This window comes from Plasmodium yoelii (assembly GCF_900002385.2).
Source record: "Plasmodium yoelii strain 17X genome assembly, chromosome: 12".
Taxonomy (NCBI): Eukaryota; Apicomplexa; class Aconoidasida; order Haemosporida; family Plasmodiidae; genus Plasmodium; species Plasmodium yoelii.
In genome coordinates, this window is record NC_036184.2 from 1,672,329 (window position 1) to 1,693,732 (window position 21,404).

The following is a 21,404-nucleotide window of genomic DNA, read 5'->3' on the forward strand; positions in this document are numbered from 1 at the left end:
AAATTTGGACACATTTGATCTCCTTTTTATGGTAAAATTTGGACACATTTGATCTCCTTTTTATGGTAAAATTTGGACATATTTTATCTCCTTTTTATTGGTAAAATTTGGTTATATAAATTATTAAAGTTGATAAAAATGTTAAAAAAATTATAATTTAATGTACGTCTGAAAAGTAGTATATACATTTAAACATGTTAATTTGCATATGCGTCTACATAAATAAAATAAGCAATACATATGCAAGTTCAATGAAAACTGGGGTGGTCATTGGCTGATTTTGATGCAGTTAATTTCTCATATAGTGGAAAGTATACATACATTTTTCGAATATACACTTATGTTTACCAATTTAAAGAGTTAATAAAAAATAAAAAAAATAAAAAAATAAAATAATATAGTATGAAATAATATAGTATGAAATAATATAGCATGAAATAATATAGTATGAAATAATATAGTATGAAATATACGGGCTAGAAGTACCCTTAAAATTGGGCGAAATAATGTAGAAACATAAAAAAGAGGCATAAAAAATGATAATGCACACAAATGTATACATGTTTAAGGATAATAAAATTTGCAACAGCAAATTATGGTCACTTAACCAAGCATTTTGCATATTTCATCATAATGTGGGGAGTGACTAATGTTTCCATATACAACCACAGTAGGTTTGGTTTTTAAAAATTGAGAAACAACTCTGTTAATATCTTCTTTAGTTACAGCATCAATAGCATCACATAATTGTTTTCCGGAAAGTATCCTATTTAGAATCATCATTTGTCTAGCTAAATCTTCCATTAAAATTGATTTATATTCTAAGCTCATCCACATAAAGCTTTTTAAACTTTTCTTAGCTCGATTTAATTCTTCATCAGTACATTTATTCATTTTATGAAATTCTAATGCCATACTATTAATTATATCTTTAGTATTTGCTGGATCTCCTGTAAAATATAATCCAAAAAGGCCAGTGTCTGAATGTTGGGTGCTAAAAGCCATACAAGATTCTATAAAATTGTAATTATTTAAAACATTTAAAAATAATCGAGAATACATTCCTTTTCCTGGTCCACCAGTCGAAAAAGAACCACCACCACCCATCAAAGTTTGTAAAACTGTTAATGTAATCATATCAGATGTTTTCCATCCTCCTTTAGTTTCATATGCTATAGCAATGTTAGTTTTTTTTATATTTTTATCTTCAACACTTATAAAACCGCCAGTATAATTTGGAGTTACTTCTTTTTGTTTAGTATATGGTATTGGAACATAATCTTGAAAAGCTCTGGAAGTCCATTTTGTTAATTCATTATGATCAACATTAATACCAACTAATGTCATATTTTTAGGGGAAAAATGTTTTAACATAAAATTTCTTAAATTTTCAGATGTATAATTTTCTATGTTTGATTCAGATACATATAATTTATTACCTAATGTATTATTATACCAAGCTGTATTATGCAATAATTCTGTTATATACATTTCATTATTCTCAAATAGTTTTGCTCTCATAGTATTTAATCTATTAACATTATTTTTCATTTCCCATGATAAAAAACGTGGAAATAAAACATTTCCTATTAATAAATTTATAACTACTGGCAAATATTCATTTAAACATTCACATGTATATACAATATGTTCTCGAAAAGCATTACAACTAACATTGGCTCCTATTTTTTCTAAACTTTTGATGGCTCTTAAATGGGATAAATGAGCAGTACTATGAAATGCCATGTTTTCAATCATCACACTCATTCCCTGTTCATTTACTTTATCGTTTATTTCTTCATACCTAGACCCACATTTTATGTATAATCCTAAATAAAATAGTAATAAAATAAAAGTATGTAACAGTGTATAAGTTGGGGAGACATTATCAAAATTTCACTAAATAGTGTATATATATGTAAAAGATAAATAAATGTGTATAGTGTACAAATGTTGGAATGAAATAACTATACAAAGATATAACTATATGTTTAATATGGATATGCATATTTGTGTATGTGTACCTATGGAACAGACTCCGCTATTTTTATTAGTCGAAATGATTTTTAAGTCATTTTCAAGGATAGAAAAATTTAATTTTTCATCAACAGGTTTATAAGGTGGTAAATCCGACTCTTTAATTATAGAAACATTCAATGGTATATCTTTATATTTGTTTTTTTTTCCTTCATTAAAATAATAATAATCAAATTTGACTTCTTTTATTACATCCTCTATTTTTTCTTTTTTAAATATAACCTTGCTAAAATCATGTTTATCCCCTGTGTATAATTTTTCTAAATTTGGATTTCTTTTTAACTTGGAAACATCATGACTATATGATTTCTTACCCAATTTTGTTTTGTTAAGAACAAGTTTCAGCTTTTGTATATTTGTGTTCATTTTATATTATGCCTATATAATACTCCAAGCATGGAATTTGTTCCCACACAAAAAAAAAAAAAAGTATTTTAAGCAATTATAAATTTATGCTTATTATATTTTTTTATTATATAATTAATATACATAAGCAAATGAACATATGTAATTTGTTATTATTAACTTGAGAAGGTCTTTAAAAAAATTATAATAATAGCAATGCTAATTTTGTTCATACATTGTAATAATAATTATGTTAGGGAAAAAAAAATCAACTTAGAAAAATAACTACGAAAATATAATTCCACCTTTTTTTCACATATATTTTTTTTTATTGATTATAGCATTTTAAGAGAATGAAATGTGCTAAAAAAATTACATTAAAATGCGTAAAGTGAAAATGTAATAATATAAATATACAAAAAAGTGTATGCATACATATAATATAGCAGATAAATATAATCAATTTTTTTTTCGGAGCTTATCAAAATAAGCAAAGCTCCAAAACCGAACAATATTTACATATTTATATAACAGAACAAAAGGATATGCATTTCTCTTATATATTAATTATACACTTCAAAAAATATGAAAATAAAATAAAAAATTCATGTGTATTGTTAATAATTTTTTTATACGTGAAGGTAAAAAAATGTATATATATAAAGAAGTGTTTATATAGAGAGAAGTGTTTAATTAAAAAGGAACTAAGCATTTTTTTCGAGTGAGAAAATAAGAAAATGCACTGTTTAATTAAGTTGATATCCAGTTATTTTTCATGAAGATACTAAATTTTAAACTGGATATGTGTATAATAGTATTTTTATCTCTTCATACATAATTGTAACAGTGCTAAACATATGAGACACTTAAAGTTGTGCGTACATATGTTTAGATATGTGTTTGGAAAATAATTTTACAGTTACTTTTTATATTTGTCATTTTTTCTAAGTTGTGAAATTTGGTTGGTTATCATTTTAAGCAATCCAATTTTGTATACACCTCTATTTGTTAACTTGGTTTAGCTAGTATGGTGAATATAAAAAGAATAATAATTTTTTTTTTATAAAAATATGATTGAGTATCTATTATAAAATTGGTTTATTAGAACAGTTATTTTAAAATGTCGCAAAAAAAAGTACATAAAAAAAATATTTTAAAGTAAAAAATGCAATTATTTTGATACGTGAATTTATAAATCTCAGAGAAACCATAATTGTAATATTTTGATACATAACAAGATCAAATATAATGAGTTAAAAAAAGGGAATGATGAACATGATCAAAAATGTGCACTTAATTCGAAAAGGGAGGCCTAATTATGGTTTTGGAATGAGATGGGCTTTGAAACATTTGAGAGAATATGGTAAGGAAGGAAAATCAGAATTTTTAAAATGTTATGAAAAAAAAACAATGAATTCAGTTACTAACAAAATAGGAAATAAAAATGTATTTGAAGATTATAAAAAAATGGAAATTGGAAAAGTTTTGATACTTATTTTAAATAATTTGAAAAATGGGATAATAGAAAAGGAAACTGGAGGGAATAAAAACAAAATGAATAATAAAATAGAAAATATAATAGATCATATTTTTAAAAATAATTTGATCATAAACAATTTAAATTTTATTCAATTTAACATGTTATTAACTGTAATTCATAAAAGTGAAATAAAAGTAAAAAATGATATACTATTTTATATAGTAGTATTATTAAATAAAAAAATATTGTCTTTTTCAAATGATATAAATAATACAAATTCATCATGGATTAATATTATTAATTTACTTTCTGGAATTTCTAAAAACAATAAAAATCTTATTCATTTGATTCATAAAAATATTGGAAACGATTTGAATAATAATGAAAAGGAAATTGAAACAAAAAAATGTGGAGAAAGAAATATGTTTGATTCATCATTTTCTGAAAAATTTGTTTATAGGATTATTAAAAATAGTTGTGATTATTCTATAAGAGAGATATCTTTATTATTACATAGTTGCTATTATTTAAATATAAAAAATGACGAAATATTTAATTTTATTTTTGATAAATTAACTAAAAACGATTATTATTTTAATAGTTTAGATCTACACATTTTTGTATATTCTGTGTACAAATTGAATTTACTCAGTTATGTAAATTTTATGGAAAGAATAAAAAAAGACATTTTAAAAAATATAGATAATTTTTCAAATAGCCAAATTATTAATATATTACTAGCATATACCCATTTTTTTCATTATTATCATTTGAAAGATAAAAAAAACGTTTTAGAAATAGATGAATTTATATCTATCATATTTGATAAATGTATGAAAAGAATAAATTTTTTTATGAATAAAGAGTTTTGTAATTTTCTTAATTTTATTTTGCAAAATGATATTTATTTAGATAATAAAAAGAGACATGAATTTTTTAGGATAATTTCAAGTTTGCTAGAAAAAAACAAATATTATGAAAATAAATTAATTCTAAATAAAATGACAGACATAGATATTTTTACTATAGTCAATTTTATATATAAATATTTATATAATGATAATGGAATATTTCAATTAAAGGATGTTGCTTTTTATAATTTAGATAAATATATCATAGAATTAATAATGAAAAAAAAAATTAAAGAAAATTTGTTAACATATATTATACACTACTCTAAATGTAGAGTTGTTTCACCTATTAGTATGAATCATTTGACATGTTTTTTGAAACATATTAATATAAATTTGTTAGAATTTAAAATGAAAGTGATTTTGCTAACATCTATTGATAGACTTATAGAGATGAATAAAAATAGTAGTAATGATAATAATTCAAATGAGATAACTGAAGAAACATATATTTTGAAATATTATCTTGAATTATTTAAAGGAATTCACAAAGACTTAACTGATTATGTATTTATACGCGAATATAATAATAACCATGTAGGGGCCACTGTGATAAAAAATATTTGCACACAAAATAAAAAGGAGCTATTTTCCACTATCGATATTAAGGAGATAATAAAAATAATTAAAAAAGGAAAAGATAATAATGAAAATGTTGCTAAAAAAAATGATAATATAATATTAAGGAGTCCCATTGAAAATGAAATAGAAAAAATAAAAGAGACACTTTTTAATAATTTGAATGAATATATAATAAAAAATGAAATAATAGAATTATTTCCACAACTTTTAACAAATAAAACTGTTGATATAAACCTTTTAAATAAGATAGAATATGTTGTAAATAAAGTTATGATTGAAATAAAAAATAATTTACTTGAAAAAAATAATGAAAAATTTTATACCACAATAAATATTATTAACAAACGTGAAAGAATAGGGTTATCTTTTTTACAGACATTAAATTTATGTAATGAAGGTATTTTTATTAAAAATAATAGTATAGCCCAATTTGTAAATAATAAAAAAATAATATTAAAATATACAGAATACATTGACAAAGATAAGGGGAAAAATATTAAAGATTGTTTTAATTTTTATGTGCATATGCTTTTATTTGATATAAACAATAATTTACTCTTTTTTGTGGATAATTTATTAAGAAAAATATGGAATGTTTTAATAAATAAACATTTTAATTATGAACAAAACATATTAAATGTTATTGACATTTATTCATCTATTATTAAAATAGATAAGAGTTATTATGATGTGTATACGAATCATATTTATAAATTAATATTTCCAAAAATATTATATAATTATAAAAGCTTAGGATTTAAATATTTATCTCTTTTATTTTATTCTAATTTAATTCACATGTTTTTACATATAAATTCACATTCTAATTATTATAAACATGCTAATTTGTCGATCGAACTTTTGCTTAAACTGTTCGATTATTTTTTAAATTCGGTAGACGAGGAGGTGTATAATTTATTTAAATTTAATATTAAAGAGTTATCAGAATGTCATGAAAGAGATCAAAAAAATATACAGAGTTGCTTATTTTGCCCATCTTTAAATGAATTAATCTACATATATAGAACATTTTATTTTTTTCATTTTGTTGAATTATATAAATACATGAAAATATACCAACTGAAGCGTCTTTATACCTTCTACAAAATTTTAAATTATTACACCTTTAACATTAAAAGGTTTTCAATACATGAGTTTACCCAAACCAATAAAGGTAGATACATAACACAGACATTTGTATTATTTTTTTATTACATTATTTTTGTTACATTATTTTTGCTACATTATTTTTGTTACATTATTTTTGCTACATTATTTTTGCTACATTATTTTTTGCAGATACTTCAAACACTCACAACTCTATCGTAAGTTCCATAAATTCCCTTCTCAATAGAAATAAAAAAATAAATGTTGCATGTGAATATGTTGTTTTTCCATTATTTATAATCGACATTTTAATATATAAAAATTAAATTGCATGTTGCAATATTTTTTTTGGTTGTTTATTTGATTTTTAATATTTTTTGTGTGTGAATTGTAACGTTAAAATTAATTAATATAAGCTTTTAAATTGTAATAATAACTTTACTTATACATTGTTATATGTAATGGTTAATTTTGGCAATGTTTAACAACAAAGCGACGAAAAAAATAAAAAAGGTCATCTTAAAAATTAAAAAGGGGGAAGCCATTTAATACACATATAATTGTGTATTATATATGGTGCACCCTTTTAAATAGTAGTGTATAATTTTATAATACATAAAAAATAAAATGCTCATATAATAAACATTTGCTAACGATATATACCTAACTATGTTTATATAATATAGTTTACAAATACATTTTTATCGGCATGATAATTTCTATATTTTTAACTACTAATAACAAAAATGTGTATCTTCAATATTTCATTATTCTTCCTCATAAGCTTCATCATATGCTTCATCCCATGTCCATTTTATTAGTGGCTGTTCAATAAATTGATGATTAGGGGCTGGTTTATCTATTACATCATTTAAATAAAATGACATATATGGAATAACTGTTCCGTCTCTCAGTCTTGTATACATTTTACTTATTTGACTGTCCATAATTTTTAAAACTCTTCTAGCCATGTCATCTTTCTCCGAGAATCGCAATTTCTACATAAAATATTTGTGGCAATTAGAAAAATGTATATATCATATAAGCATACACACATGCATACATACGTGGATACATACATACATACATACATACATACAAATCGATTGAAAGACAAAAACATTGCACACTTGCACTTTTAAATAAATTAATATATTCAAATGAATATGTATAACAATTAATAAATTATAATATAGTTTTTTTGTTAAATAAATACCGTTACTCTTCCCAAGCAAAAATTTGTTTCTTCGATATACCTAAGGTAAATTAAATATAAGTTATATATTTATGAACATATATACAAATAAATATATAATTATATATGGATGTAGTGTTTACTTCCCAAAAGTATTTTACACTTTTATTTTTTTTTTTTTATTAACCAGTCATCACTTTTTTTGACTAAATCTTTATCAGAAATATGCTTCCCTGTGTATCCACTAAAAAAATACTTTGCATTTTTCATGCAATTCAGCTGGGTATTCGCCAGTTTGGAAATTCTCATTATATGAATAATTTAAAACATTTAAATGGGAAAATTAAAATTTAATTAAACAAAGAAAACACATTATATTTTAAATATTATTAAATAATTCAAAATATAAATCCAAAAATAAAATAAAATGGAAAATATAATATTTTTATATTGCTTATTATATGAAAACCCCCAAAAAAAGTAAAAAAAAAGTAAAAAAAACGTAATGTGAAAATAACAAATTATGCATAAAAAATATACAGCTCTTAAAAAAATATATGCCATATAACATGAACGTTTCACTAAATTTTTTTTTATTCCATATTTAATGTATGATATATGATAATAAAAATATGTATATGTATATATATATTATTTATATATATATTTTTATATATATATTTATTTATTTTATTTTTTTCTTCTAACTTTGTGTAAATCATAAAGTACGAATATATGACAACTTTTTCTGCTACAAAATCCTACGAACATATCATTATAATAAATGATCGAGTACATAAATAGGATAAAAAATTAAAAAATAATTTATTAAATACCGCAAAAATTATATACATAAAGAATATAACAATCATTATATTCTTATTCTACATTACACAAAATGAAATTACCACATTGCAAAAAGCACACCATGCAATTGGGAATTTTTGTGTAAATTTAATTTATATATATTTAAATAGTTTCCAAAAATTAATGTAGTATACTAATTTGTATTGGCACTATTTATGTTTTTTTATTTTTTTTAAAAGATTGAAAGAAATAATTTTTTATATTCGAGTATTTTATAAAATTCGTTATTATAGATATAATAGCTATGTGCATAATAGAAAGTAAGGTGTTGAAATTCGATGAAAATAAGGAAATTGTTCATGTGAAACCAGGAAAAAAGAAAATAAAAATAAAAAAATGTAAATTAATCAATATGTAAAAAAATCTTTGAAAGTACTCATATGTTTGTCCAATTACACCTTTCCAAAATAATAAAAATAAAATAAAGCAGAACAATGTGTTAATAATAAATCATATATATATTTGGACAATTATTTTTTTACATATAGAGAGTTGTATATGGGTTTCTACATTTTTAAAATTGTAAAAAAGAAAAAAAAATTACCTAAAACATTATTTAATTATATATATAATTGAAAAAATCGTTCTCGAATGAAAGTTATTATTTCCATTTTATTTATTTTTAATATGTAATCATTTATTTTTAAAATAAGCAGACTTTTGAAGCAATTCCACTGGGTTTACTATTTATATGTGGTGTATTATGACAAATAATTTTCATTACATATTTTTTTTCTGCTTTATCTGCTTTAATTTATATATAATATATATTTTTTGTTGTTGTTAAATGAGTTTTTTAATTTTATATAATATTTCATTTATTTCCCTCTCCTATTTTTTATTTACAAAGTACTTTTATTATTTATTTAATAACTTCTTTTTCGTGTAGAAGATTTTTTCATTGTAAACAAAAATAGCTAATAAAGGAATATTATGTTTTTAATTGCAAAAAAAAAAAATATATATATTTAAAAATAAATGTTTCATTTAAATTATATTTACTTTTCCAGAAATATTGCGTAAAACAACAAGTTCATGTAAAACGTTATATTAAATATGTATATATATTTATAATATATATATAAATTATTTCAATTTATAATTTTTCTTTTTTCACCATTTTTTTCTACTTAATTTGTTTACTTTATTTATTTTTTATAATTTATACGCTTATTTATTTTACTTTCGTTATTTTTTAATTTTTATTTTATTTTTGTTCTGCATCAATGAAAATATATTTTAATGCTATTTATATACATTAATCAAATTTTACTAGGTGAATTAAATTTATTCTTTTTACAAAAATATATAAGCACATACATAATTATTCATATACTATATAACGTATTCTTATAAGTTAAAAATTACAAAGGAGTATTTTTATTTATATTGAGTAGAAATATTAAAACAAATGGTAATAGGAAATAAATATTGAAGCAAAAAAAAAAAACATAAATCCACAAATTATTTATTTTTCTGTATTAAAAATAATTTATCATGATGACTATATTATTAACATATATAGCATATTAAAATATTCTATACTAATTTTCTATTTATATAGATGTAAAGAAATATTTTAAATTCAAGGAAATGGATGAAGTAAGCTACTGAAAATGTTCATGTTATATATATCCATGTATGTGTGTATACATACATATATATATATGCAAATGTACACATATGCACAGTCATAATTTAATGAAGAGAAAAAAATATATTTATAAATTTTATATATGAAAAAAAAGAGTATATGAGCATTAATTTGAAGAAAAATATGTTTTCGATGTGGAAATTATGAATGAAAAAGCGTGCTTATATAATTTAATTATAAAGATAGTAGCTTGATTGATGTGATTAATACTTGAACCTATAGCACAAATATATTCCATACTATGGATTTGTATTGTTTCTATTTTTTGTTTATTTAAATATTTGATATATTTTGAATTATTTTATTTTCTTAGAAGGATTTAAAAGGTAGTAGCAGTGGAAATAAAGATCACATATATGGTAAGGATAAAAAATCCAATAAAATAAAAGTGACATTTTTAATAAATATATATTAAGTAAAGAAATTATATCATGTTTTCCTCGCGATATACTCTGCTTATTAATGCGGATCGTATATTCACACTTTATCTATGTCTTATAACTTTATAACTTTATAATTTATTTAACGGCCTTTCTTATTTATTTAGAGAATGGTCAAATAATGCCTCATTGTATAGATGACGGGGGGATGGAAGAGAAAAATATAATTAGTAATATATTTTCAACAAGAAAACCCAAACATGCAGGGGCTGGATTAGTATCTGGTTTAAAATCAGTAACAAAGGGAATAATAGTAGGAACTAGCTTTTTATTTATTTCACCATATTTGTGTGCAAAAGCAGAAGGGATAAATGGATTTTTTAAAGGTATTTTCTTTGGGCTTTTAAGTGCAATAGTTATTCCAGTAATATCGGTAGGAGTAGCTAGCTATCAAATAGGTCGAGGTATAATAAATACACCTGAATCGATAACTCAAAGGGCATTAGGAAAAATATGGGATGATGAGAAAAGAGAATGGTATGACTTTTATTATAATTTAGATGATGAAGCAAATAAATTATTAAATGATAGTGATGATGATGCCAATAATAATGCAAATTTTGATAAAAAGAAAAAAGATATAAATAATGATGAATATTATAATAAAAATGGAAATATAAAAGTTAAAAATGATGAATATTATAAAATATTAAAAGTCCCCATAGATGCTAGCCAAAATGAAATAAAAAGACAATATTATAAATTAGCTAAAGAATTTCATCCAGATAAATGCTCAGATTTAAAAGCAAAAGAACATTTTCAAAAAATTGGTGAAGCATATCAAGTTTTAGGGGATGTCGAAAGAAGAAGAAGATATGATAAAGAAGGTAAAAATGCTATAAATAATATGCAATTTATTGATAGCACATTTTTTTTTACCTTATTATTTGGTAGTGAAAAATTAGATCCTTATATTGGAAAACTAAGAATGGTTATGTATGTAGAGTACGAACAATTATATAAAGATGAAGATGTACAACGTATAATATTAAAAGCACAAAATAAAAGAGAAGTAAAATTGGCATTACATTTAAGAGATATGATAACTAATTATATTAACGAAAATAATAATGAAGAATATATTATAAAATTTAAAAAGGAAATTAATGAATTATGTCAAACATCATTTGGTCATGTCATTTTAGAAAATGTTGCATGGTCATATGAAAATTGTGCTAACCAATTTTTAGGTGATAAATATAGCTTATTTGGTATTAGTGGAAAATATTATAAAATGCAACAAAAAAAAAGAGTTATTGGAACAGGATTAAAATTTGTTAGAACTTTAATTAAGACTAGTTCATTAGCTAGCCAAATTAAAAAAGAAGACGATGAAAATATTTCTATTGAAAAATCAATCAAAGCAAATAAAAAACTTGAAGATTCATTACCAACAGTTGTAGAAACTATGTTAAATATTTGTTTGATTGATATTGATCAAACTATAAAAGGAGTTTGTAAAAAAGTCTTTACAGATATGTCTGTCGATGAAAATGTAAGAAAAGCCAGAGCCGAATCGCTTATTGTATTAGCTAAAATTATGAAAAAAGTTATACAAGAGTATACAAAAAACAATGAGATAACTGACACTAAGAAACTATTTGAAGATGCCTGTATGAGGTGAGTGAATAGAAAATAAGATAATTTTGTTACGCTTACACGAGCGTGGATATGTACATATATTTATATATATTATTATGTGGGCGATTTATTATTGTATTTTTTTACACATTTTTAGGGCATGCCAAAAACCGGATGACGAATACATTTAGACCTCTTACTATGTGTAACATTTTATTATTATATATGTATATATTTTTTTAGTATTAAAAAAAATTATAATCTAATTGTTTTAAAAATTATAGGAAATTGCAAAAATATAATAACATTTTTTTAATAAGCTCGATATATTTTTTTTTTATTTTTTTTTAAAGTGTTTGATTGAATACCCCAATTTTCCAATATTATATATGTGCATGCATACTTATTTATATGTACATATACGAATGGACATTGAAATATCATATCTCATATATGTAAATATATATATGAGTATGTATATTTTTTTGCTATACTTTAATTTTAATTGAATATATTGAAAATTTAGAAAACATATGTTTTTCAATTTAATTTTGCATAATTATTTATGTATTATAAAACTGTATTTTAGATTTATTCCCATTCAAATAAGTTAATTAAAGAAACTTATTCTTAAAAAGATAAAGTAAATATCATATAATAAGTATAGTATAATATAATATATGCACAATATATATGAGCATGTTGCCTTTTCAATTTAAAGATGAGCTACGGATCCATCTGATACTTTCAATGCATAGACGTTAATGTAGCAAAGCATGTTGCAATTATTTTGATCATGTGGCCAACATATTTGAATATGTCCTAAAAATAAATAAATAAAAAATATGCTCTATAAAAATACAGCAATTTTAATTTATATAGTATTATATTTAGATAAATCGGAACTGTCATCTTTTCCCCAATAAGTGGAATATTGAATAGAAGTCTCTGCATTCGAATTCTTTAAAATGTAGCAACTTACTGAAAAGTACGTTATAAGGCAAATAATATATATAAATGAATTATGAATAAAAAAATTGTTCATATATATTTATTTTAAAGTGATAGTTGTGCAAATAATACTAATATAAGTTAGTAGTAGTTTTTACTTGTAAGTATTATCTAATGTTTAAAATGCATACTTCTACTTTTTGAAATTATATTAATATGTTACTAATGTATTTGAGAGGAAGCATTTTCGAGTATAAATATTTCATGCATTCTTCACAAATTATGTTGGACCATTTATTAATCTATATTTGGAATGAAAAAAGTGAAACGATCAAAACTTGTTAGAGAAATGGCATTAAGGTGATACACACATTACTATAATAAGAACACACACATTACTATAATAATACCACACATATTACTATAATAAGAATGTTTATAAATAGTATGGCCTTAAATTTGATTACGTGTGCAATTTACAACCGTGTAGGATATGCACATATTTATTTGTTTTTATTTTTATTTTTGTTTTTATTTTTGTTTTTATTTTTGTTTTAATTTCTTATTTTGTATATCTTACTTCACCATTTGAGTACATTTTGTTCTTTAAAACGTCTTATTTTGAACAATTTAAAAGTGACATATATGGAAAATGTATAATGTTATTTTATTGTTATTTATGCTTTTTATTATTTATGCTTTTTATTATTTATGCCTTTTATTATTTATGCTGTTTTATTATTTACACTTTTTTATTATTTATGCTTTTATCTTTTTCTATACCATCGATAATGGAATATATTTCGTTGACATAATTATGGGTTTCCAATATTGTCTAAGAAACAGATAAAAATGATAATAATCGTAAAAATACATAAAACCTGGTCAGAGTGTTTGCTAACATTTAAAACAACAATTGTTTATGTAAAAAAGACGAAGAAAAAAAGTGTGTTTTACATCATTCTCCATTTTGAAGGCAATTTTTTCTAAGAAATGAAACTACACAAAAAAAAATTCCCTACATTACTATTATGCAATATTTTTATGTCTTTCTATTAATATATATATAGTAAAAAAATATATATAATAATATTTTAATTTATTTATGATAAAAAATATTTTTAATCAAATAAAAATTCCATTATGTTTTAATTTTTTTAAAAAAAAATTTTATTATAGGGAATATAATTTTTTTCTTTCAAATATATGTAAATAAATTCAAGACGTTCTCCATCCTAGTAAGCTTTAATGCGATTTTTTTTAAATAAGTTATAAACATAAATATAGCTAAAAAAATATGTGTAAATAATTTATAAGTGTTATTGCATTTTCTTTGGTATTCCCTGTTTAACGAATTTTTATTTCACTTAATGTATTTTTTTTTATTAATCATTATTTTATTTTGCCCAATAATAATTAGCTATCTATGTGTGTTATAATTTTTGCTTTGAATGAAAAGGAAAACGAAAAGAAAGCAAAAATTGGTATTAAATTTGCATGATATTTGATAAAAATAATAATATATATATATATTTGCTAAATTAAAAATAGTTAAATTAAATCAATTGTTTTAGTAAGAGGAAAAATAAACAAAATAAAAAAAAAATGTCGGCGAAATCTCCGTGTTTAGAGATATTACCCTTTTTATTTAGGGAAGAACAAATTACTAATAGAATTCAAACATTTCCAACAGAAACGATGAAAAAAGCGTATTTAGAATTAAAGGGATATTTTGAACAATACAAAATATATGCTGAGTAATGTTTAAAAGAAAAGGCGTATATATATATATATATTGATATGCCATTTTTTATATTTTTCTTGAAAATACATATGTTATTCCTTGCTTTCATATTCACCTTTTTAATACTATTGTATATTATAACTTTATAAATTTTCCACATTTTAAGGAAATTGATCAATTTCAATGGATCTATGAACGACGAAAACCAAAGAAAAGAGAAATTGACTATTAAATTAAGATGTGAATATTATGCTGTCTTATTTTCCCAATCATCTAAGCTCTTAAATGAATACATGTTAAGCGAAAAAATTAATGTTGTTATTCTTTTCATACCAAAACAAAACAAAATTATACATATTAACATAATAGATGAATATAAAAACTTATTTTGTTTTTTTTTCCTTAGAAATTTCCGAAACAGACTAATATTAGAATTAGCCATAAACGTAAATGGATTAATTAATTCTATACACCCAAATATAATTCAAAGACTTAATGAGGATGAAAAAAAAGAGTTACAAAGATATTGCGAAGTATGCACAAAAAAAAAAAATAAATAATAACATAATAGATACATTTTTTATTCTTTATGACTATTATTTGTCTTGGTTTCGTGGATTATTAAATTGACACTATAACTTTTATTTTATTTTTCAGAACATCAGAAATGAGAGAACTAAATCAAAACTGCAAAATGTAAGTTTTTTTCCTACTTTTTTATTTCATAATATAAAAAATATTGCTTAATTTGTCCTTTTGCTTCTTAAAGCGCCTCAAAATAATATACACTAAATTAGCATATATATGTATATACGTATGCATGGTTTGTTCGATATTTTCTTTACAGAAACATATAGTTGGTTTATTAAATGATTTGATTATAGAAGATTTAAATTATGATGGGATAGAAGACGATAAAAGAGGTCGAAATGTTTTTTACGCAGCTGGAATGAAAGTCAGTGTTTTTGAGGATAAAGCTGTAGATCTACAAAAGTGTGAATGGGCAAAAATTCTAAAAGACTAAATTTCAACTGCAAAATGCACACATATTTGAAATAAAATAATGTAGAAAATATTCCTTTGTTGTTTTCTCATTCCGTTATTTTTTGCTTTTTTTTTTTACTTTTTTTTTTACTTTTTTTCTCCCCCTTTTTTTCTTTTTTTTGTTTAACATTTTTAAGTAACAATTTTTTTCAACAAATACTCACAAAAAAATATTATATAAAAATATAATCCCTTTTTGGAATATAAATTTTGATATGTGCTATTTTGATATGTCTATTTTGATATGTCTATTTTAATTTATTAGCGGTGGAAATAATTGCTACAGCCAATTTACCCCCAACTCAATATTGTGCCTTTCCACAAACATGCTCACTAATACAAAAATAATAAATAATAAGTAATAAATAATAAATAATAAGTAATAAATAATAAATAATAAGTAATAAATAATAAATAATAAATAGTAAATAATAAATAGTAAATAATAAATAGTAAATAATAAATAGTAAATGATTTATCATCCCATTAAAGGTAATAAACTCGGGATAGTGTGCTCTTTTATCTTTCCCATTTTTAAGAGGGCAACATGTGATTAATTGTTTTAGTTATTTTAATTTAACATATTAATAGAATAGGAGATATCAAAATAATATATTCCAGAGTGTGAACAAATTTAAAAATACAGGTTAAATTCAGACGGAGAAAATTTATATATATATATATATATATATAGTATTGGCATTCACAAGTTTGTAGCTATAAGAATGCAACAAAAAAATAGTAAAAATGGCATTTATAACAAATTTAATTACAAAAACAAAATAAACTAAGAGATAGAAATAAAATAAGGGGTATAAGGAAAGAAAGACAAAAACTATTTTATCTTTCTCTACGAATATTAGCAATTTCACAAATGTTAATATTACATGCACAAGTAAAAAAAAAAAATAAAGATAAAAATATATAATTATTTTGTTTTTTAATAACTAAAAATTATAAGGTTTTCTCGCTGTAATATTCAGAAATAATTTGCTTGCACAACTTTGTGTCATGTAATGGCAAATGTACAATATTGTAATATTTATTTAATATCAAATGTTTAAAAATATAGTAAGATTTATAATTATAAAAAAAGCGTGAATTGCTGTGTATGTTGGTTGATATATATTGTTTGGTATAATGGCTATTTCCGTTAATTTCAAATATTGTATTTGTAAGCTCATCATAAATATCAACAATAAAAAAAAAATTATCCTTTTTAATTATATATTCATTTTTTATATGCTTAAAATTATTGTCTTCATCTAAAAAATTTTCCTTATTATCCAAATTATTATTTTTTTTTTGTTTTTTTCTTAAAACATGTTTAATATATTGATACAACTTTATATGTGATTTTGAGCTTTGGATTTGTTTGAATATTAAAATAATTTCTTGCTCTATACTTTTTATAAAATTGTAAAATTCTTTATGAAATATATCTGATAAGTTCAAATTATGATTTTTAAAAAATTGTATGATTTGTCTATTCATCTTTAATTCGTTCTTATGTATACCCTTTTGAAACAAATAAAAAATTCCCAAATTTTCGGTTGCAATATAATTATAATTATTTATTCCATACATATTGGATATTTCCCGCTTTTTCATAGTATCTTCCATTTTATTCACATTTAAATTTGAGTCCTGTTCTTTTTCATAACTTTTGGAAATTTTGTTTTGGGTATCTGATATTATATAACTTTTTGGGTAGTTCGAAAAAAAAGTCTCTAAAAATTCGAATTCTGTTTTATCAATTTTATTAAAATTTAAAAATTTAACTAAAAAATTTCGATTATATTTAAAAATATTATTATTTGTTGTATTTTGTTTAATAAACAAATAAAAAGTATAAAATTTCATAATTGTTTCTTCATTTTTTGGATTTGATAAAATATATTTTTTTATAGAATTTCCATTAATACTATATAATTGATAAAAATAATATTTCAACAATTGTGTAGACATATCAATATAAAATTGTATATACTGTATTGGATCATAATCATGAGATTTATAACTTATTTTAGATAAATTATCTTTTTTATTTTTTAAATTATGTGATAAATTAGTTATTATTAATGATAAACTATACATACATGTTAATATGTCGTCGTGGTGTTTCTCCATATTATAAATATGTTTATTAGAATTTCTGTCATTTTTTGTAAGCATATAATAATTAATTAAAATTTTTATCGTTAATCGAAGTTGGTTTATAGTTATAGAGTTGTAAAGGGTTATGGGTAAAAGCATTTTTTTTAAATAAATAAAAATGTTTATTCCATTTTTACCATTCGAAAATGGGGAATTTATTTCGATAGTATTAATGAAACTCATTTTATACAACATATATAAATAGTTGTAATTTGTCAAATTGAGTAAAGGTGTGAAGGAAATATTTGTGTGTGAAATTGTCCAGTTATATATTGATAATATCCTTTCATTAATTTTGTCAATATAATTTAAAAAAATTAAAATAGACTTATTATTTTTATATATTTTAAAAAAAAATTCATAAAATTTGTAAAGATATAAATATGAGTTTATTATTATACATTCATTTATTATATTATTTTTATTCAATGCATAATTAATATTACTTAAACATATTAAATTATCATAATGTTTTTGTAAATATTCATCTATATTTTTTAAATTTATACCTTTTTTATCAAAAATAGAAATATATTTTATTTTATCTTCTAAAATTTTGATTATAATATCATACAAATTTGTCTTTAATTCAGAATTTATATATCTATCAGATATATGTGCTAAACTATATAGATAAGTAGAAATATTTTGCAAGTTTAAAAATGATAAGTTTTTATTTGAATAGTTCAAAATACGTGTTAAGCTATTATTTTCATTTTGAATTTTTTGGGACAATTTTTTTACTACACATTTTGTTAACTTAGTTAGAACTAGTTCAATTTCTTTCACATTTTTATCGCTAATCTTGTTTACACAATTTTTATAATCCATGATTTTTGTATTTTTTAAATAATTTTGATAATTATTAATATAAATTTTATGAAATGGTTCATAAGAAATTTCGTGATCTTGTATTTCTTTATCTTCAGGAAAATATGAATTTTTATTTATGCAGTTTCCAAAAGTGTTTATTCCATCATAATTATGTATCTCTTCTTTATTTTTATATGTTTGCAAAAAACTTTGGATATTTTGTATACTTTTAAGTATAATCGAATAATGATGATAATTAAATTTTTTTATTTTGTATATTGCTAATAACAAAGCGCTTTTAAGATATATATCATAATTAAAAGAAAAATAATTATTTTCATTAGTTATGGATATTTTATAATTCAAATTATTTTTATAAACTTGACTTAGTTTTTTAATTGGATAATATATATTAAGAGATTGTATTAAATTACAAATATCTTTTTCATTCAAGTTTAACAAAAAATATATTCGATTAGTATATATTAAATGGTGTAACAAATCTATATATATGTTGTTTATTTTGATTTTTGAAATAGCCCATAAAAATATAAAAAGCTCTTGAAATATTTTATCTTTTTTTCTTATATCTTCAGATATATTTTTTCCCCTTTCTGAATCTAATATATTTTGATCTTCATTTTTGTTTTCACTTATTAACAAAAAGTTCATTTTTTTTTCTTTTTCATTAAGTTCTTTTAAATTTGATAAATATCCATGATAAAACTGGTCAAGATTATATCTATTGTTGTATATGGTGTTGATATGTTTTACTATCTTAGTAGCCATACAACGGCTAAGTAACAAAAACATTAAATTTATGTGGTCATTCCGCACGTCATTCCGCAGGTCATTTGGGGTGCCATATTCGTTTAAAAATGTGTAATATTTAAATGTGAAATTTTCATAATACTTTGTAAAATCAATAGAATAAAAATAAAAAAGTTGTGAATAGGAATAAGCTATATTAGATATAGATTGGGAAGATAAATATATATACATGTTATTTATATGTTTTATATATATTAAATATGTTGGTATGTTATAATATTTTATGTTTATTAGCGAATATAACAAATTCGTTAAATGTCTATATGTTAATTTTTTTATAAAATAATTTTTATTTATTTTTTCCAAAATATATTGAATAATATCATTTTTATAATCAAGACAAAAACCATTAGTACTATAGCAATTGGTATAACATAAATTGGAGTTATTTTTGATATTATTAATTTTTGTTTCGATTGGATTATTTAAACATTTTGAACCATTTTGATACTTTTTTGTATTCGTTCTTAAAATGTTATTGCACAAATCACTATATTCATTGGCTTCACTTAAATTCACAATTTTATTAAACTCGTCAATATTTAATTTCATTAGATCATTATTTATATAATATGAACAGTTCATAATTTTATAATCTTTTTCTTTTATTAATTTGTATATTTTATAAACACATACCACATAATTTATAGGTACTAATATGTCTTTATTGTAATAAATATATTTATACACTTCATTAATATTTTCCATATTATTTATTTTTTTTGTTATCACAACATTTAATTCATGATAGTTTATTGTTTTTGTCTTTTTATTAGTTAATAAAATATGAAGCTCATTCTTTTTTTTTGATGCTTTTTTCTTAGGCCAATTGCTCGCTTTTAGTATCCCACTTTTCTCAAACCTATGATGAAAAAAAAAAATTATTTTTAATTGAAAAATAAAATTTAAAAAAAGGAGGATTATATATATAGAATAAGTTTATATAACATTATGTACAACTTTCAAATCAAAATATTCATATCATGATTGTGCCAATGGCGATTTTTCATTTTTTCCATCAAAATTAGAGGGCAAATGATAATGTAGAATGACATGTTTTAAAGTGTGACACAATATAGCCTTATTGTGCTCATTCACAGGCAGACACACACATATATACATATATATATATTGAGGTTATTATGCTATTTCTTGCTTTATTATTTTTTGTGTACTAACGTGGTTGCACTATCCGAGTGCTTGAGCTGTATAAATTTTTCATTTCCATATTTTTTTTTTAAAGAATTATTTATGCATTCATCATTTGTAGAAGAAAAGTTTTTATTCCCATGCTGACTATTTCCAACAATAGCTTTTGATAATTTATTTTTTTTCTTTTCACAAATTATTTTTGCTTTATTAAATAAGGGCTTAAAAATCATTTTAATTATTATTATCTATCCATAGATTATTTTTACATTTATGCAAAATACCAATAATTTGAATAAAAAAAAAAATGCCATGCTTTATTTCCTTTTCGCTTTTTTTTTATAGCTACATTTTTATACATAATTGGATAAATATATAAATTAATATGCAATATATATAATTGAAGAAAAATAATAAAATCAATAATATTTATATATTTACGTCACAAGTATGTATTTATTTTTTCGCATACCCCAAATTTATATATCTCCAAAAAAAACAATAAAATTTGTCATT

At 21.5% G+C, this 21,404-nt stretch overlaps 7 protein-coding genes across 7 annotated transcripts; 3 read left to right on the plus strand and 4 right to left on the minus strand.

The window, feature by feature from the left end:
- Window positions 1-603: 603 nt before the first annotated feature.
- Window positions 604-2,403, minus strand: PY17X_1241100 (mitochondrial processing peptidase subunit alpha homolog; the record flags this gene model as incomplete). The annotated part of the gene is made up of 2 exons (XM_725352.1): window positions 604-1,829; window positions 2,025-2,403. The coding sequence occupies 2 exons, from the start codon at window positions 2,401-2,403 to the stop codon at window positions 604-606; spliced, it is 1,605 nt and encodes a 534-aa protein (XP_730445.1).
- A 1,248-nt stretch (window positions 2,404-3,651) lies between these two features.
- PY17X_1241200 (heptatricopeptide repeat-containing protein, putative) lies at window positions 3,652-6,788 on the plus strand (the record flags this gene model as incomplete). Its single annotated transcript, XM_725351.1, has 2 exons — window positions 3,652-6,529; window positions 6,655-6,788. 2 exons carry the CDS (start codon window positions 3,652-3,654, stop codon window positions 6,786-6,788), a joined length of 3,012 nt encoding a protein of 1,003 aa, XP_730444.1.
- Window positions 6,789-7,229: 441 nt separating this feature from the next.
- PY17X_1241300 (cytochrome c oxidase subunit ApiCOX18, putative) lies at window positions 7,230-7,966 on the minus strand (the record flags this gene model as incomplete). Its single annotated transcript, XM_022956885.1, has 3 exons — window positions 7,230-7,460; window positions 7,679-7,718; window positions 7,845-7,966. 3 exons carry the CDS (start codon window positions 7,964-7,966, stop codon window positions 7,230-7,232), a joined length of 393 nt encoding a protein of 130 aa, XP_022812721.1.
- Window positions 7,967-10,117: 2,151 nt separating this feature from the next.
- Window positions 10,118-12,390, plus strand: PY17X_1241400 (DnaJ protein, putative; the record flags this gene model as incomplete). Its single annotated transcript, XM_022956886.1, has 4 exons — window positions 10,118-10,126; window positions 10,492-10,537; window positions 10,726-12,238; window positions 12,357-12,390. 4 exons carry the CDS (start codon window positions 10,118-10,120, stop codon window positions 12,388-12,390), a joined length of 1,602 nt encoding a protein of 533 aa, XP_022812722.1.
- Window positions 12,391-12,914: 524 nt separating this feature from the next.
- On the minus strand, window positions 12,915-14,119 carry PY17X_1241500 (dynein light chain Tctex-type, putative; the record flags this gene model as incomplete). The annotated part of the gene is made up of 6 exons (XM_022956887.1): window positions 12,915-13,021; window positions 13,106-13,180; window positions 13,374-13,452; window positions 13,731-13,765; window positions 13,934-13,985; window positions 14,108-14,119. The coding sequence occupies 6 exons, from the start codon at window positions 14,117-14,119 to the stop codon at window positions 12,915-12,917; spliced, it is 360 nt and encodes a 119-aa protein (XP_022812723.1).
- Window positions 14,120-14,755: 636 nt separating this feature from the next.
- PY17X_1241600 (conserved protein, unknown function) lies at window positions 14,756-15,918 on the plus strand (the record flags this gene model as incomplete). The annotated part of the gene is made up of 5 exons (XM_718812.1): window positions 14,756-14,907; window positions 15,061-15,189; window positions 15,301-15,427; window positions 15,552-15,590; window positions 15,742-15,918. 5 exons carry the CDS (start codon window positions 14,756-14,758, stop codon window positions 15,916-15,918), a joined length of 624 nt encoding a protein of 207 aa, XP_723905.1.
- Window positions 15,919-16,892: 974 nt separating this feature from the next.
- On the minus strand, window positions 16,893-21,121 carry PY17X_1241700 (conserved Plasmodium protein, unknown function; the record flags this gene model as incomplete). Its single annotated transcript, XM_022956888.1, has 2 exons — window positions 16,893-20,601; window positions 20,919-21,121. 2 exons carry the CDS (start codon window positions 21,119-21,121, stop codon window positions 16,893-16,895), a joined length of 3,912 nt encoding a protein of 1,303 aa, XP_022812724.1.
- Between the last annotated feature and the right edge of the window lie 283 nt (window positions 21,122-21,404).